The following is a 20,030-nucleotide window of genomic DNA, read 5'->3' on the forward strand; positions in this document are numbered from 1 at the left end:
TTCCACCACTTATTTATGTATTTATATTATTATATTTATTTTTTATTGTTTATTTTATTATTATTCTTCTTATAAAATGAAGTAGGTTAAGTAAAAGCTAAAATAATAATAAAAAATATTCTCCACGTATCGAATGAAGTATCAGTTAGTTTAGCCGTATCGGATGTATAAGTTAGCCGTATCGGATACGTATCGGTAATTTAAATGTTTTGAAAAATAAGTTAATTACCCGATACTTCTCTGATACGCGTATCGGGACGTATCGGGACGTATCGGTATCAGATACGTATCGGATACGATTCTTCGCGATTTTTGGAGTATCGGGGCTTTACAGGTGAGAAATAGAGACTCAGCAAGACGGAGAAGAATAATAAACCACGACTTTTCTTTTGAAATTTTGCGCCCGATTAGTTGTAATGGCACTCTTTGTCTCGAATATCATAACATCTATGGCGATCTTAAACTTATGCTGTGGAATCCGACTACCGCGGAAGTCAAGTTAATTCCCGATAAATCTAATAGTTTTTCCAATGTTTGGGCTCATCATTATCAAGTTGGTTATGATCGTGTTAAAGATGACTATAAGATGATTCGGTGTACACATTCTCCAAAATCTCACCGTCGTTGCAGTCTCCAGGTTTCTTCCTTTTGGGAGATATTTAGCCTAAAGACTAACTCTTGGAGGAAAATTCACGACGATATGCCTCATTCAGATAGATGTGTCAGAGAAGTGTATTTGGATGGAGTGTCTCATTGGTGGGATCAATGTTGGTTGGTATCATTTGACTTCATCAAGGAATCTTTCATTACAACAACCATACCCTCTTACGAGCGTGATGTTTTTTATTTTAATCCACCATTGGCGGTATTAAATGGATCTATTGCTTTTATGAGAAATTATGAAGAGACAAGTACATTTCATATTTCAATTTTGGGTGAACTCGGTGTAGGGAAATCTTGGACTAAATTCTTCATTGTTGGGCCTTTACCTTGCCTTATGTGTCCGATTGGCATAGGGAAGAAGGGGAATATATTGATCAGAAAGAAAGACGACGGACTAGCTTGGTTTGATTTAAGTACCGGGACGATTTATGATATCGGTGTTACAGCGGGATCTGATTGCAAACTGTTATACCAAAAAGAAAGCCTTCTTCCAATTGGAGGAATATATAGTAAATTTTCTTCTTGTTTTCATCCAGAAGCTATATGATTATATATGGCTGTTTGAGTTTTACCTTGTTTATGCCAAATTGAGAAATAATTTGATGATAAGTATTTTGCTTTATCAATTTTATTTTGAAGCCTTACTCTTAGTCAATCTAAATGCAAATTGACATGCTTTTTATTTCAATTTCAATTGTAATAATGGTCTTCTGCCTTTACTCAATTGCCTCTGATTTGATGTAGAAATAGCTTATATTTGTGAAGCTTGATATTCTAGAGCATCTTTGTTTGAGTTTCATTACATTCTACTTGAAATATCTATGCCACTATGCTTAGTTTTTTCTTTTATGTTCTAAATTAGCTGATAAAATTAAAGCACACCAGAACAAAAGGTAGAATTTGAAATGCAGGAAAAGTTTTGGGCAAGTATTTAAAGTCAAATAACAATAGTCTATACATGGAGCTTTTCTAGTGAGCTGCTGATCAATGATTGTTAACACTTTCTCTAAAAGGTTTTGCTAAACAAGAGTGTGTTTATTTTTTCTATATGCATGCAAATATGGTACCTGATTTATTTTAGATAACAAGATGCTTACTTCTATTGCGGTTCAGATGCAAAACTGAAGTGACTGTTCCATTGATCCTTTAATGTTTCAAACACTTTCTCATATTGTATCCATTGACATGATGCTACACAAGGTGTGCTGCGCTCTTGCTATCATGCCAATGCTTTTTACTTATAAATATATTTTGAGGAAGTGGCTTAAACTTCAAATTTTACATTCCTGTGGAATATTCTCACCGTCCATGTACTGTACAAGATAGAGATAGAGAGAAAACTATCACAATTAACTCTCATCGTTTCAGGAAGGAAGCATCATTCATGGTGGATGGCCCTCAAGTTAGTGAAATCATTTTGAGGTTACCATGACACGACCCAAGGCACCCACCAAGAAGCAAATTGAACCGTGGGCAACATCTCTAATAAGGCCATGACACAAGCCCCTCCAATATTATTAACTTATAAACAAATAAAATCCACCAAGAAAAAAATAAATTGGTGAGAGTTCTATACCAGTTACCTCAGACCTTCAACAATGGCATGATGTCACTCATGATCATGAATACCTAATGTTAACTTCATCGTTAGACAAAGTGGAACTCAATCTTTTAAATTTTAATCTAGTGCTTTGTCGGCCATATCATGACTTTCTATACTATATATAACACTAATTCAGCATGATTATTGCACACCTAAGAAGCAGTAGAATCAATATGCTTTCCCAATTGGTTAAGGAACATTCTTATATGTGTTACTATGTTGGTCTCTTATTGTTGTTTTTATCATGTTTTAAAATGTTGGTACTTTGGTGCAAAAACAACAAATCCAATAGTGTTGGTATTCCTCCGGGAAATAGAGGATTACCCTTCATATGAGAGATCACTGCATTTCATGGCTGCCATCAATAGTACTAAAGGAGTCTACGAATTTGTTTGACTTCGCCGCCGCCTACGGTAATGAGATCCACTCTTTCTTTTCAAAACAAATCACAAGACAGGACACTACTTTTTTCTTGTAAAGTTTGATTTCAAAAAAACATCTTCAACATGTTTTCTTTAAGTATTCGGAGGATATATTTGTAGGTTAACTATAGTTTAAATGTGACAAATCAAATATGGATTTTAATTTGTCATGGTTTAATTGTGAAAATTCTTTTATGAGACTCTTTTTAGCTACGGTTTAAATGTGTCAAATTTTGGGTCACATGTGATAACCCGTTATGTATGCCCTCAAAGACGGCTCTGATCTTTAGTTATTATTTATGTTTCCACTTGTTTTGATATTCAGATATGAAAATTGCTTCAAGACCAAGTTATTTGGGGAAATCCATGTTTTTATTTCAAGCAGGGAGTCAGCGAAATTGATTCTAAGAAATGAAGGAGGGAAATTCTCAAAGAAGTACATAAAGTCAATCTCTAAGCTCTTGGGTCCTGATAGTTTGTTATACACAGCTGAGGAGCATCACAAGTTTTGACGTGATATTCAATTCACAAGTTTGCCACGTGAATATCACATTGCAACTCCAATTAAATTATTTTCAGTACTATTAAATGTTGCGACATGATTTTCACTTCACAACTTTGCCACGTTAAAATCACGTCACAACTCACTGTCACATGTCTGCTATGCTCTGCCCACTGTGCGCCAATTGAAAGTACTAGTCAAAGTGTTGCAGCGTGATTTTCACGTGGCAAAGTTGTGAAGTGAAAATCAGATCGCAACTTAGTTGCCACACATCCCTCTGCCGTGTGAATAAGCGTGTTGCAAATAACGTGTTGTGACGTGAATATCACGTCACTGGAAACCATTTTTTTGTAGTGATTGGTCTCCCCTCATTATGGTCCATTGTCTCCTGTACACTGAATCAACCTTTAATTCGGTTGAACATTGTAATACTATGTGTGTTATCTTTTCCAGTTTCCTCATGAATAAATTTCATCGAGCTTTCACTAAACAATTGATCCGATTGTAACAATGACCTCCATTTTGAACACCTAGTCTCGAACAGTGACCTCATCCTAAAATAGGTTGCTCTCACCAAAGCGGTTATCGATAGGTTTATGATACATTTGAAAATAGATTTCATTGATTCCACAAGATTTGTTGTCATGTGGCCCCATTGTTGACCATTGTCAAATGTATGGGTCCACTTCCCGACTAGAATGTTATCGATCCACCTTAACGCATCCGCATTTGTCAATCAGATCTTTTCGCGGCACTGTTGGAATGATTGCTCTGCTAAGGCATACGCCACATTCACAACTTTTTTGAAGCAACTTGTCTTTGATCTCCAACACGAAGTATTGTGAAATATGTCTAATGCAATATACATGCGTAGAAGGAGGATCTTGCTAACCTTTATTAGAGTTATTGTAAGCACCCTCAATAGATGGATATCTATCCGAAATCAAACATAGGTTGGGTTAAGGAGCAATTTGTAATAAGGGATGCTTGAGAAAGAAACTCCATCCACCAGCAGTCTCACCTTCAACCAAAGCGAAGGAAATTAGAAAAATATTACTGTTTCAATCTTGTGCCACTTCCTTGAGTAACGTTCCTTTATATTTCCCGTACAACCATGTTCCATCAATTTGTTTAATAGGTTTGGAGAATGCAAAACCTTTGATGCATGGTTCATACGCCCTGAATAGTCGTTGAAACATTCTATTTTCACTAACACAAGTTCTGTTTGGGGTAAATGCTGGGAGTATCTCAAAAATTGCAACAATTCTTGGAGCATAATATTAGAATGCCACCAAAATCTAGGAAGTTCTTTGTACGAATCTTCACAATTGTCATATACTAGTTCAACGACTTTAGTCCTTGCGATCCGTGCAATTCAGTAGACTGGACCAAACTATAATTTTGCCTCTAGTCTCTCTTTGAAATATGCAAAACCTGATCTTCTATTTATTCTAAACCGAGTAAGATCGGTATTACGAAAATTAAACCCAAACTGGTCACAGTCGAACGTCTCATCGTTTGTATGAGCATTGACTGTATACTATTGTGTATAATTCATTTTGTGTAAGATTGGTTCAATTGGAGAGTGTTTTAGATAGATAATAGTGTGAATTATATTAGAAACGTATGCATGCACTTAAATAGACTGCATAAAGCATGGTCCATAATGAACACATGTGCCACCTTATATGCGCCTCCTTTGTAATTTGCATAAAGGCGTTGGGGCTGGAAATGAGTCGAGTCGAGTCGAACTCGCCCCATCTCAGTTCGACTCGTTAAGAATTGGCCGAGTTCGAGTTCATTACGAACTTTTTTTCCAACTCAAACTCGACTCGTTAAGAATTGGCCGAGTTTGAGTTTGTGTTCGAGCTCATTGCGAACTTTTTTTCAGCTTAAACTCGACTTGTTAGAAGTTCAAGAACATCTCGATTCAACTCGTTAGGTTTATCTTGTTAGGTTCAACTCGCTTATTTTCCAGACTTAAAAGTAATTTTTTAAAGTCTATATATTTTTGACATTTTAAATTAATATTTTTTAGAATAAAAAATATTAAAATAAAATAAAATTTATAAGATTGAAAATTATACGATGTTGATTCTATTTGTATAACTTTTTTAGAAATAATTTGCTCTCTAGAGAATATAAATTATCAATTAAAATGGTTAGATTAAAAAAATGATAGGGTTAAGATTTGGAGAAAATATTTAAACTTACTCTTAAACAATATAATTCATCTCATATATAATCGATTTGACTCATGAAATTAACGAGTCGAACTATGTATAGTTCAAGTTTGGCTCATTTAGCTAACGAACTTCATTTTTAACTCATATTCGGCTCATTTGGTTCCTGAACCTAATTCAACGATTTGATTGTCGAACCTAAAAGGCGCCATTCTCATTGGCTTGTCACGTTATCTTTCATGTTGCATACATGCCATGTGAAACTTATCCTCCCTAGCCTCCCATTATAGGCATGCATTAAGGACATGCCACTTTGAATGGTGCATGTGAGTAAAAAGAAGAGCATGAACCATAGTCTTAGGCACATGTGTGTTGTCTTGCATGCAGAAATTGCTTCACGTGAATTCCTTTTCCTCCTATAAATACCAATAACACTCATCAGAATTTCTTCATCAACAATCATAACATACACATTATTTGTTTGTTATCATCAACAACCACATAAGAACACTCCAAAGAAAAATAATTCTCTTGACCATGGGTGAACAATATAAAGGAACCGTCAACAACATTGCTTCCTTTGTAAGTTTTATTTTTCTTTACGATAAGGATAGATTTATAAATTTCATTTCCTTAATTATTTCATCTTATATTACGTTTTGCTCATTAATTTTTTAGAGGAAGTTAAGAGATTTCGTTGTTGTGTACAAAAATACGTCTCTGACGAAGAACATATAAAATCGTATTTACGACAATCTCGTTTTGGTCATGTACTCAACATAGTCAATTATCATGTTGATTATAAATTTATTCTCACCTTGGTGTAAAGATGAAGGAGACCCGAAACACACACATTTCATCTTCCATGCAGTGAATGTACCGCCACCCTAGAGGACGTGTACATGTTATTGGGTCTACCTATCAATGGTAAGACTGTTAATGGTCGAGTCGAGTTAATCAAGACAACGCAATATGCGAGGAACTTTTGGATGCCCCTTTGTTTGAAAACACATCAAGGGGCCAAGGTATTAATCTCAAGTACCTTAAACAACATTATTCATCTATGATATTAACAAAAAATTCTACCTAGCAAGAAAGAATAATGAAAGCTCGGTGTTATATTATGATATTATCGGGTCACTTTTTATTTTTTGAAACAACCAATAACACTGTAAATATTATGTATTTACCTTTGTTAAGAAATTTCGAAAAAATAAGCACATATAGTCACTACTACAAATAAGACATTTGGTTAAAAGATTTTACATCAGGTATTTATTTCCAATGATGTGAAAAATATGTGTGTGCATTCTAGCTATTTGGTGCAATGAAATTATCATTCACTGGATAGAAAAATATTAAAATAGCGACCTAAATGTGGTCTGTGTGATGTTGGAAAATTATGAAAAATTAGGTACCAAAAAGAGTTACAGGAAAAACACCTTGAATTCGTTAAAAAGTAACAAACATATTACATCGGGCCATTGAGTAAATAGATGTAAAAACCTATATATTACATCGGGGAATTGGTGAAACCGATGTTAAAAACAATATATTACATCGGTCCGTTGAAGCCACCGATGTAAAATGTAGCATATATATATATATATATATATATATATATATATATATATATATATATATATATATATATATATATATATATATAAAATATTTTTTTTCACATCAGACATAACATTCAACCGATGTGGTATGTTTATTTTTCACATCGGGCTGTGGCCCGATGTAAAATGTCTCTGATTTATTACATCGCTTGGATTTACATCGGACTTAGACCCGATGTAAAATGTACTTTTGGCCCGATGTAAAAAGTATTTTCTGCACTAGTGAGTTGAGTTTCAGCTGTTTTGTCCCATCTATATAGTTTTTTGTGTAAAAATGCATGGAATAATACTTGTTCGTTTTATTCCCGCACATTTTTGCTCCAAATATGGGGTTGGTTGAGAATGCCGACACTCACCCCCGTCAACGAGAAGCCATTCAGATTTCCCTACATGACAAAGTAAGTTTATATCATTATTCAATTTACTTACTTTATAGTATAAACAACAATAATTAATTTATTTTTACTATTTTCGGTACAGATGGTCCGTTCCAGAGATGAACTACAACAAAACTCCTAGAAATGCTATAGTAGTCTATCGAAATCTTCTCGATCATATTGGACCCAACAAGGTATTACAACTACACATCTCGTTAATTTAGTTTAATATTACCATGATATTAATGTATTTTTCCTCTACAGTTTGTTTGGAGGCCGTATCTGGGTCTCGACCATGAGGTTAATCTCGAGGATGCTGCAGTTTGGACTGCAAAGACAATAGTCCCGAGGTTCACTATTGTGGAGATGCACTAGAGTGACCGTGAGAAACTGCATTTCACACGCAATAAGGTATCCCGAATCCAGCGGCGTGTTTGGGAGAATGACATCAATTAAGAGTTGATGATCAATGGAGACTTAGAGATTTGAAATATTTCGCTAGGGATATGTTTTCTCAATGGAGGCACCGACGTGAATTGACCATAAGTGAACCAATCACGCAGGAGGATGTTAGACCAATTCGCCATTATATGAATTGCTATACATCGGTTTCCACAAATTTGTTAATGTCTCAGTCAACATATATGATCGACCCACACCAAAGAGCTTCATCATACGCCAACAACCAACCCCACAGCAACACCAAACCCAACAACATTGTAACCCCGCCCAAACACAACAACCTAACAAAACTACATCCACCCAAATCCGCAACCAATTCATGCCACACACCAAAACACAAAATCAAAAGCATGATCCATACCATGCTGCCATCACATCTTCCCACAATACCGATGACACATATGATACTACCACATCCTACCATAGTATCCAACCAATGTACAACCAAACATCACACCGCCAAAACACCAAACCAACACGTGTCTTTCAAACACCATAAGAACTATTGATTCGTTTCTAAAACAATTCAACGTCCCAACTCAACCAACCATCCCGCCCATCCGTAAGCCTATCCAATATAACCCAACTATGACAACATGAGCACCAAACTCTTTGGTACCCAAGACTGGGGAGAAATGATCGACGAGTTATGTGATAATTTAGGACCATCACACCAACCACGTCGACCTCAAAAGAATACTAGGAGACCCCAAACACTTTAGAGAAATCCTCAAGAAAATCAATTGAGACCTCAAAGACAAATACGAAGACGAAACTGTGGAACCGGCCGGCATTTGGGTTTTAATATTAATAAATATTAATCTTTTTATTTAATATTTGTGTTAAATAAAAAATATAAATTTTTTATTTAATATTTGTATTTATTAATATACATCAATTTCGACAAATTTATTTCTGTCTTAGAAGTGCATGTGCCATGTCTCAGAAGTGCATGTGCCATGCAATGTTGTATTTTTTTTACCGTGCATGCGTCTTGTGTGGCGAATTTTTTTTATTTGAAAAATAATTACTTTGATATTTAGAATTTTTTTTTTAATAACCAATTTTTTAAAAAAAATTTCTGAAATAACAAACTTTTCAAAATAATTCCCCAAATGTCCATTTTTTGCTATTTAATACACGTTGTCGCCAGGGGGGGTGGCGACAACAATGGGCTTTAAGAGGTGTCGCCACTGGGCCTGGCGCCTATGTACATTTTTTAGGTGTTGTCGCCACCCCCCCTGGCGACAACACCCCCCCTTATTTTTTTTTTCTTTTTTTTTTTTGTAATTTTTTTTCTTTAACATTAATTTCTCTTAAATTTTTTCAGTATTTTTTTTTTAATAACTACAATTTTGTAATAATTTTTTGTAGTAATTTTCAATATTTTTCAATCTTAGTTTCATTATTTCCACCTAATTTTTTTCATTATTTCCTCTTAATTTTATTCATTGTTTCCTCATAATTATTTCTTTCAATATTAATGTAATTTTTTTCATTATTTCCTCTTAATTTTTTTTCAATATTAATGTAATTTTTTTCATTATTTCCTCTTAATTTTTTTATGGTATTATATTTTAGGTAATTTTTTAGTTTCAAAATTAATGTTTTCGGTACTATTTTCTCTTAAATCTTTGTAAATTTTGTTGGTTCCAAATATGTTCTCCATGGTAATATTTGGTAATTTCTTTCAATATGTACCATGAACTTTTTTTTATTTAGTAATTTTTTTTTTGTGTTGTAACCCATAAAATTTAAAAAAAAAAAAGTTCATTTCATTGAAAAAGTAAATTACATACATCAAGGAAACTAATAACTATGTTGTGGAACTAGATCCACGATTGGGACATTTGGTCCTATTATGTCCTACCTCACGACATATACTACACTTCCTCTGCATTTTTTCAGTTACGTCCATCTCGGTTCTAATACGCCTGCTGTTTGGTCGACCGCTTTTATTCCGACGCATTAAATCGTTATGCCAAACTGTTTCCCCCTCGTACACAGGCCAATATGCTTCCATTGCTACCACCGGGAAGTAATTGTCGTATACGTTGAGCAACGTTGAAACCTTGTAAATTTCTGATACCAAAGATAATGCATCAAAGTGAGTATGTGAACATGCTGCAAGGACATGGGAGCAAGGCATGCGAAATGCTTGAAATTGGCCACAGTCGCACCAACGATCTGGGATATTGACGCGATACTGTTGTCGTGGAAGTCCCTGATTGTGGTCAATTGTTTCCTTTACACTGAAGGTGTGGCCATGACGGTCGAACTCGGTCACCCGATGAGTGTTACCCTTGGCAGATTCCTGTTGTATATATTTCATGCAGACGTCACTATATACCTGTTGTGTTTGTAACACTGAATTCCACCTCTTGCCTCGTGTGGCGAACAAAGTTGCCATCCGAAAATACGTAGCACTAACAATGGCAGTTACAGGTAGGTTTCGTATGCCTTTGAAAACCCCGTTCATTGATTCCACAAGATTTGTAGTCATGTGGCCCCACCTAGCCCCATCGTCGTATGACCTAGTCCATCTTGCTCTATCAATGCTGTCAATCCACCTCCCTGCATCTGGATTTGTCAACGCTATTTCTCGGCGGTAGTATTGAAATCCAGGTTGGTTTAAGGCATACCCCGCGTTCACCAAGTGGTTCTTCAAAAATTTATCCTTGATCTCTCTCATAAAATTCTGTGCTATGTGCCTAATACAGTAGACATGCTTAGACGGAGGGTTGTGCCAACCATTTGCCGGATTGTTGTATGCGCTTTCAATAGAAGCGTGCCTGTCAGAAATCAAACAAAGATTAGGTTGTGGAGCGACTCTAGCTCGGAGATTCTTCAGAAAGAAACCCCAAGCAGCAGCTGTTTCGCCTTCTACCAAAGCAAATGCTATTGGAAAAATGTTGCTATTTCCATCCTGCGCGACCGCCATCAACAAAGTTCCCTTGTATTTCCCATACAGCCACGTTCCATCAATTTGAATAATCGGCTTGCAAAAACCAAAACCGACGATGCATGGTTGAAACGCCCAGAATAGTCTATGGAAGATTCCATTACCTTCGAGAGGGGTTCCGTCCTGGGACTGTGCCGGCAGTGTCTCCAATATACTAACAGTCCCAGGTGAATACAATTGCAGTGCAGCCAGGTAGCGAGGAAGTTGTTGGTACGATTCCTCCCAGTTGCCGTAGACTCTTTCAATTGCTTTCTGTTTCGCCAACCAAGCCTTTCTGTACGAAGGTCTGTATTTGAACACAGAAACGCAATGAGAAATAATTGTCTTCACCTTCAGGGATGGGTCAGTTTCGACCAGAGGAATGATGGTATGGCATATCATGTCATGACTGAGTTTTCGATGATCTTGCGCCATGTTAGTGGTGACGCAGGTGTGGGCTTGAGATATCGAACGTATCACCCACGCGTTAAACTTCTTTCTGAATGATGCCTTCAGCATGTATCCACATTCCGGGTTTTTGCATGCAATAGTGACTCTCTCTGGATTTGATCGATCGGCTTTAAAATCAACATAATTTGCTAAGTGCCAATTTTTTATAGCCAACAGACAATCATCCTTCGAACGAAACGTGTCACCCTCTTTCAACTCCTCGCTTGACCTCATGTATGGATTGTAGAACATATCGGACGATGGCTCGTCCTCTCCTAAATTAAGCGTTGTGAAATGTGCCGGAGGTGAATATGCACGTGTATCCGGTACTGGATCCGGTACTGGAACTTCTTCGTCACCTTCATCTTCGGATTCACGATTCACCAACTCATCAACAACATCTTCTATATCAGTTTCTTCGTCAATGACATGCTCGGGTTGTTGTTCGTCATCAACAACAGGATCAATAACTTGTGACTGAATATTTTGCGAAGGAGCATTTTGTTCAACCACTACGTACAGTTCCAGATAATCATAACCAAAATACTCATGGGTGAGGAGCATGTTTTGGACCTCTAAGTCAGTTGTTATCTCTGATTGACAAAACATGACTGAGTTGTTAGGTTGAAGAAGGGGTTGTCGGTAAAATATCTGAGACACTGGTTCTCTTATTTTGGATTCGATTTTCCTTTTTAGATAAGAGAAATCTGATTGTCTATTTAGAGCAAAACGTGTTGAGTTTGTGTTTCTAAATAGAAAACCGTTTGTGTCGCAGTGGTATGTCTCACCATTCATATGAACACGAACTTTGAACTGCGAGGTGGATGCCATAATTTTGAAATGTGTTTGTGAAAGAAGAAATGTGAGAATTGTGTTGTGTTGCAAAAGGAAGAAATGTTTGGGAAAGTTGTGATGGTTGTAAAAAATAGTATGTGAAGTAGTTCCTATATATCATGCAAGAAATCTTACACAAGGGTAATGCATGCAAGAAATGAAGCAATAATTCTGCACAAGATAGTAACTTTGACATGACTAATGCATGCCACAAGAGAATCTCGTCCCCACCTCTTACACAAGGGTAATGCATGCAAGAAATGAAGCAATAATTCTGCACAAGATAGTAACTTTGACATGACTAATGCATGCCACAAGAGAATCTCGTCCCCACCTCTTACACAAGGGTAATGCATGCAAGAAATGAAGCAATAATTCTGCACAAGATAGTAACTTTGACATGACTAATGCATGCCATAAAAGATAGGGCTGCATGCATGAAGATAGGGGGAATCGTTGCAGGAATCTATCAGGAATCGCTTCAGGAATCATTACAGGCGCATGCTAGGGTACAGGAACTCGTTTCGGACGCATGCGAAGGACAAAAAACAGATGGGGACCATGTGGGGCCCTAATTTGTATTCTTCAAAATTATTGTTTATGTTTTTCCCTTGTAAATGAAACCCTAATTGTCCCTCTATAAATTAGGGTTTCTTGTGTGCATCAGTACACACACGAAAAAATGAGATCTCGAATAAGGCCAGATAGCACGCACCGGACTACTGAGCCTCCACCACCTGTAAGGCGTTTGGACTATCAACCTCCCATAGTTCGAAGGAACGGATACGTTATTTTCTCTGCCGTCAAACCTCCCATGCAGGTAATGTTTTGGAACATTCAATCCATGGACCAGCTTAAGAGAACCCTTCTCAGGTTTTTGGAGGGAGAGTGGAGTCAAGGCGAACAAATCAGATCTATCAAGAGACTTAGAACAAGGGGAGGTGCTTTTCTTGAAAGACAGCGTTGGTGGGAGACAATGGAGGACGACATTCAATGCACTCGAATGATGGAGGACAGAGAAGACATTGTCCTAACCGTTGTAATATCCTAGATGTTGCAGTTTCTTTATCATTTCAGCTACTTCTGTACCGTCCAATTAAATGCTCTGAGCATATATTAATGAAATGGTTTTTTTAACATTACAAAGTTTCCAATTGATATTGAAGTTATTAATAATTAGCAAAATTATGTTCCGCGGTATTTCACCCACTATAAATAAAGGTGTGTGTGTGTGGAGTTGAAGTACCAACTCTTTCTTCATTCTTACTACAAACACTAAAAATGAACTCAGTTTGGGCTGTCGTTTTTTTTTAGGAAGGTAGTCACATGCGTGTCTGCCTTAACCCCCATTGGAATTTCCAGAGAATTGTTAGAGCCATCAACACTGGGTTTCGTCAACTAGATGGTCCGACCAGAAAAGTTAAACAGATAGATTACCGTTGTCCATACATTACGTTGACGGATAATAATCCAGAAGGCACCTACATGTATTATTGGGACCGTGTGAAAGACGATGTGGACGTGGATCTAATGTTTTGGACACACAGTGGAGAGGTTAACCGAGGCGTTGAAAATCCACTTGTTCTTGCAGTGATACTCGAGTAGTTTAGATTAAGTGTTGTTGTGTTTGTTGCAATGATCGAGCGTGTACTACAAGTTGTTATGTGTTATTTTCTTAGATGTTTTGGTTTCTGTGTTGGTTATTGTCAATGTACCTTTTTAATGAATGAATGAATTAATGTTTTCCATAATATATATATCTGCGCTAGTTTAATATAAAAGTCTCAAAATCTATTATAATTGTATGTTGTAAATGAATTAAAAATTATTGTAATGCATGTCACAAATTATGATAATGAATTAAAATCTATTATAATATAAAATTCTCAAAATCTAACATAAACATGACAAGACCAGACTAATGCATGACACAAAAGATTCTCGTCCCCACCTCTTACACAAGGCTAATGCATGCAAGAAATGAAGCAATAATTCTGCACAAGATTCAAATAAGTATATGTGTTAAATGAATTAAAATAAAAATAAAAACATCTAAATAAAAAATAAAAGTATATGATAAATCGGTGCATGCAATGGTTTAACATAATTTAGCATGACAAGAATGCATGCCTCTATAGCAATCTAGTCCCCCCACCACATACATGACAAGACAAGACACTGCAGGGAATCTCGTCCCCACCACAGACATGACGGGACAAGACACTGCAGGGAATCTCGTCCCCACCACACAGACATGACGGGACAAGACACTGCAGGGAATCTCGTCCCCACCACAGACATGACGGGACAAGACACTGCAGGGAATCTCGTCCCCACCACAGACATGACGGGACAAGACACTGCAGGGAATCTCGTCCCCACCACAGACATGACGGGACAAGACACTGCAGGGAATCTCGTCCCCACCACACAGACTTGACGGGACAAGACACTGCAGGGAATCTCGTCCCCACCACAGACTTGACGGGACAAGACACTGCAGGGAATCTCGTAATAACCTATGCATTTTGGCTATAAATATGTTCCCAAACTTGTTCATTTTCTTCATCACATCTTATACTTTCATCAGAGCAACTTATCATCAGAGCAACTTTGTGTTTCATCATCAACAAAAATGTCTCTCCTAACTATGGGTCAAGAGCATCGAGGCACCATTGCAAACATTGCCACTTATGTAAGTTTTAGTAAACACTTAATTTTTTTTACTTAAATTTACTAATTTCAAATACTTATGGGAGGTGTTTTTTTTATAGGATGTCACGAGATTTAGGACCCGTGCTGGTAAGATGATTGCTCCTGACCCTTTGATTGTGGACTACGTTAAACGTGCGGGATTTGGTGAGGTAATGAACTTAACACATACCTCAGTTGATATGAAGTTTATATTAGCATTGTGTGAGCGTTGGAGGCCTGAGACTCATACTTTTCACCTTCCAATGGGTGAATGTACCGTCACTCTAGAGGACGTGTACATGTTGTTGGGTCTCAGAACAAATGGAAAGGCAGTGTATGGAAATGTCCAACAACCAAACGCCCTATGCGTCGAATTGTTGGGTGTGGATTTAATAGAGGGTGAGGGGCAACAAAGGGGTAGGGGCCAAGGTATAAAGCTTGCTGGCCTTCAGGAAGCTTATGTTGGGATTCAATTGGATCAGTTTTCTGACGAAGAAACTATACTGCGGAAAACTAGGATGTATATTATGTTGTTGTTTGGTAGGTTTCTATTTCCCGAAGGCACGGGAAATAGTGTTAATTTTATGTACTTGTGTTTACTTGGGGACATTGATGCAATAAAGACATATAGCTGGGGTTCGGCTGTGTTGGCATACCTATATAGTTCCTTATGCAAATGTGCAAAAAAGGATGTTTGTACATTTAGTGGATGTGCATTCTTGCTACAAACATGGGCATGGTGGAGGATGCCGATATTGGCCCCTGCAAATCCAAACAGTTACGCCTTCCCTTACGCTTCAAGGTAACGTTTGGATCTTATTTTAATTATTGCTTTTTATTCCATCATCATTGTAACTATATTGATTTATATCTTTTAATGTGTTTAGGTTCAATGCACTCGGAATGGATTGGTCCAAAACGCCTGATTCCAAAATCATTTTCTACCGCCAGCTATTAGATCGACTAGGACCCCAAGAAGTAATACCTCTAAAAATGTCCATTTTCTAAATATATTTTTAAAAATAACTATCTTCTATATTCTGAAATTAATATTATTTGCTTTGCAGTTTATTTGGCGTCCTTACTTGGAATTGGACCACGTACCCGACCTTGACGAGGCGGCTATTTGGACAGCAAAATCACCCATCATACGGTTCACCACTGTGGAGATGCACCCGAGTGACCGTGTGAAGCTCCAATTCGGCATGCATCAAGGTATCCCTGACCCACCTGAGCCTGACTGTTTGGGACGTTGGCATCTTGCGAAGGTTAGCGAACAGTGGTACGTACAAAATTACAAGTCCTTTGCCATAGAGCAGCGTAAAATATGGGCTCGTCGATCAAAAACGGTTCTAGAATTTCCTGTGGCGCCGGGAGAAATGAAGCCAACTGTTGAGTATGTAAACTGGTACAGGACCGTCACAAATCCAGAAATGATTGTGTCTGCCCCTTTCTATTTAGCTGACCCGCGAGCACAACCTCCATATTTTGGAGGACAACAACAACCACCACCAAATTACCACCAACAACAACAACACCCACCGCCACCAAATTACCAACAACAACAACAACCACCACCAAATTACCAACAACAACATTACCCACAACAACACCAACAACAACAACAACAACAAAGTTACCACCAACAACCAATGCAACCACAAACACCTTTTTACCAACAACATTCCCAACAACTCCACCCGTTTTTTTCATCCCAAACTCAACCACAAAATCAAGAATTCCATGCAGGGAGCTCTTCTAGATCACATTTTCAGGAATTCCATGCGGGGGGCTCTTCAAGATCACCACCAATGACCCCCGACATGGGCATAGAAGAAGAATACCCGCAATACACCACATTCGACCAACACACATCACAGTACCCCAGCCAACAATTTGACTTCAACACACCGCCACAACCATTGTATTTTAACCAAACCGGATCCACCACCGACTTCCAAAACTTCCAGGCTGCACCCACTAGGAGAAATTTTAACCCGCCTAGACACAGCTTCGACAGCGCCGCGGGCACCCGCCTATCATATGGAGGGAATTCTATAGGTCAAGATGCTGAAGACCCAGGTTTCATTCAGGGACCGTCGACTATGGCACAAGACGTACCAAATAGAGGGGGGCGTCGTCGCGGGAATAGGGGGGCATTACCAACTCGTGACCCATCTACACGACCCATTCGACAACCTCAGTGTGGATCGTACCATGGTCCACGTGGCGCGCAATAAGATTTTTATTTGTATCTTGAATGTATTTTGTAATGTTTTTAATTATAATGTATTTGTATCGTTAATGTTTTTTGAAATGTCTTTAATTTTAATGTATTTCTATCGTCAATGTATCGTTATTGTATCTTAATATATAATTATTTTAACGAATGTCCAACTTATATTTTAATGTATTTAATATTTTTTAAAATAATATTATTTTTTTTCAATATTATATAATCTTAAAATTTATTTTATAATATAAATATAACATTGTTTTACTAACCAACTTCACAACTATATTAACCACAAAAATATAAGTTATTGATTAATTATTTTACTTATAATTCATTAACTACTTCCACTACTTCATTGACCAATAAAATATATATTATTAACCATGTTCAGAAACTAAATTATAAATAAGTTAATTAACATTTATATTCCAAAAATAATTTTAACAAGATAGATAAAAAAAACAATATAAAAAATTTATTGAAAAATTGTTGTTAAAAAAAAAACTAAAAAAAAAACTAACAAAAATTATTAAAACATTGTAGTTATTAAAAAAAAAATACTGAAAAAAATTAGGAGGACAATATGTTAAAGAAAAAAAAATTACAAAAAAAAAAAGAAAAAAAAAATAAAGGGGGGGTGTTGTCGCCAGGGGGGTGGCGACAACACCTAAAAAATACACATGGGCGCCAGGCCCACTGGCGAATACCCTTAAAGCCCAGTGTTGTCGCCACCCCCCTGGCGACAACGTGTATTAAATAGCAAAAAATGAACATTTGGGGAATTTTTTTGAAAAGTTGGATATTTCAGAAATTTTTTTTAAAAAATTGGTTATTCAAAAAAAAAATTCTGATATTTATTGTGAAAATATATTTAGGAATTATTTTTAAAAAAAATATGGTTATGTGAATTTTTTTGTTTCTTTCAAATTTATACTATCAAAGAGAGTATAACCATTCTTTGGTTGTTGCAGTAGCGGCGCCGGCAAACAATCTCCGATTACTGCACTCATTCACTCCTCAAGGTAACGCTTCTTCTTCCTCCTCCGTTCGTTTTTCAATCTCTTCAGTTCTGTTTGAGTAATGGCGACCGAAGAAGAGAACACAGAGTTCTACTTGAGATACTATGTTGGACATAAGGGCAAATTCGGTCACGAATTCTTGGAGTTCGAGTTCAGACCCGATGGCAAGCTTCGATATGCTAACAACTCCAATTACAAAAACGATACCATCATTCGCAAGGAGGTTTACCTCACTCCCGCCGTTCTTCGCGAGTGTCGCCGCATCATTTCCGATAGCGAGGTTACAAACCCTAACCCTAATTTCATTTTATTTTCAATTCCGTTAATTCCTTTACTGTAGTTTTTTTGATTGGTTTGTATTGGTGACAAAATTCAGATTATGAAGGAAGATGATAACAACTGGCCGGAGCCGGACCGGGTGGGGCGTCAGGAGCTTGAGATTGTGATGGGGAATGAGCATATCTCCTTCACAACGTCCAAGATTGGGTCTCTTGTCGACGTTCAAAGCAGCGCAGATCCTGAAGGGCTTCGCATCTTTTACTATCTTGTTCAGGTGATTCTGCTCTTTGATTGTTTTCATGGTTTTTTTTTTTTAGTGTGGTTAGTTTTGCATATTGTCTGTCAAATGCAGCTTGAACATGATGATAAGTATGAGTCATTACAAAATCATTTTGGTTGAATCCTGAAGATCATCAAACTGAATAGGACAAACTCTCATATTTAATATGTGGATGGTTTACATAATTTTAACATCAACAGTAGTTAGACTTTTGAGATTTGGTATAATTCCATAGAAGAGATTAACAACCAAAACCAAGCTCATATTTTTCAGAGGGATATTGTTACTGGGGTTTCCCCATAAATGAAACTTGAATCTTTGCTAGTAAAGAATCCCACAACACTGTCCCTTGTACGCCAATGGCAACACCATCAAGTTTGTAAATTCGTCATGATGGTAAAGAAATAATCAGTAGAAAAACTTTTTTGAACTAGTTAAATTGTAATTCCAAAAGCTGCTTATAGACTGCTCTTGTTTCCTGCGATAATTAATTTTGTCACATGACCATTTAAGCAAACTAGCTTGAGGGAAATGGAGTGAGGAAGCATAAGTTGATCCCTGTCCATCCTTGAAGAACATGTGGATATTTAAGAAGTATCTGAATTTGAAAAGAATTGAATTCACTGACTCAGTGTTAGGTGTGCAAATGAATTAGAGGACTAAGCAGCACAAGGATGATTTAGGTAACAAATAACAGAAACAAAGCCACTTTTTCTTCATATTCTAAGGCTAAAATAAGTAGTATGATAGAAAATTAATTAATTAGGTACATGACTCTGTATTTCAGATTTTTCTTTGAAATTTAAGCATATTAAAACTGCTTAACAACTAAACAGAAGTAATTGCCTTGATCGGGGACTGAGGATTAGTCAAAGCGCACATAACTCAATGAAGACAACTGAAAATAAACTGACCTAGCAACTTAAATAAATCATTACTATGCAACATAAAAATCACCAATATAGTGGATATTGATGTTGGGATTTCAATATAGTTGCTGTAATGGTTTCAATGCTTTGACTGATACTTTAGAATTCCATTGTTGTGATTTCTTGACTGTATTTCATCAGTGTTTTAGAGAGTGATTTATACATCCCCTGTTATATGATATTATCTTGTTTTGCTTATATATTGTTGCCTCCCCATTAGTTACCCAGTTCTAGATTTGTTTGATGTCAGCTAGCGTCCTTGGTTTATTCTTGCTAATTATACATATTTTTGCAGGATTTGAAGTGCTTTGTCTTCTCTCTTATTTCACTTCACTTCAAGATCAAGCCTATATAAATACGTTTCAAGTATTTATAAGTTTGTCCTCTTTGGAATGTGCCTCTTTTAACAACCTTTCACTTTTAGCTAATGAAGTTTGACATTTGTATTGGTGATGAACAGGAAAACCTGATTTGAATGGATTACTTTTGTACAAAATATTAGTTTTTTGTATGTTTGATCTTTTGGATATT

At 36.8% G+C, this 20,030-nt stretch overlaps 2 protein-coding genes across 2 annotated transcripts; both read left to right on the forward strand.

Moving 5' to 3' along the window:
- Positions 1 to 163: 163 nt before the first annotated feature.
- LOC131657471 (F-box protein CPR1-like) lies at positions 164 to 1,210 on the forward strand. Its single transcript, XM_058926865.1, has 2 exons — positions 164 to 195; positions 412 to 1,210. The coding sequence occupies exons 1-2, from the start codon at positions 164 to 166 to the stop codon at positions 1,208 to 1,210; spliced, it is 831 nt and encodes a 276-aa protein (XP_058782848.1).
- A 16,700-nt stretch (positions 1,211 to 17,910) lies between these two features.
- Positions 17,911 to 20,030, forward strand: LOC131660197 (protein mago nashi homolog). Its single transcript, XM_058929374.1, has 3 exons — positions 17,911 to 18,291; positions 18,388 to 18,564; positions 19,795 to 20,030. Exons 1-3 carry the CDS (start codon positions 18,073 to 18,075, stop codon positions 19,852 to 19,854), a joined length of 456 nt encoding a protein of 151 aa, XP_058785357.1. The 5' UTR covers positions 17,911 to 18,072; the 3' UTR covers positions 19,855 to 20,030.

Source organism: Vicia villosa, linkage group LG3 (genome assembly GCF_029867415.1).
Source record: "Vicia villosa cultivar HV-30 ecotype Madison, WI linkage group LG3, Vvil1.0, whole genome shotgun sequence".
NCBI lineage: Eukaryota > Viridiplantae > Streptophyta > Magnoliopsida > Fabales > Fabaceae > Vicia > Vicia villosa.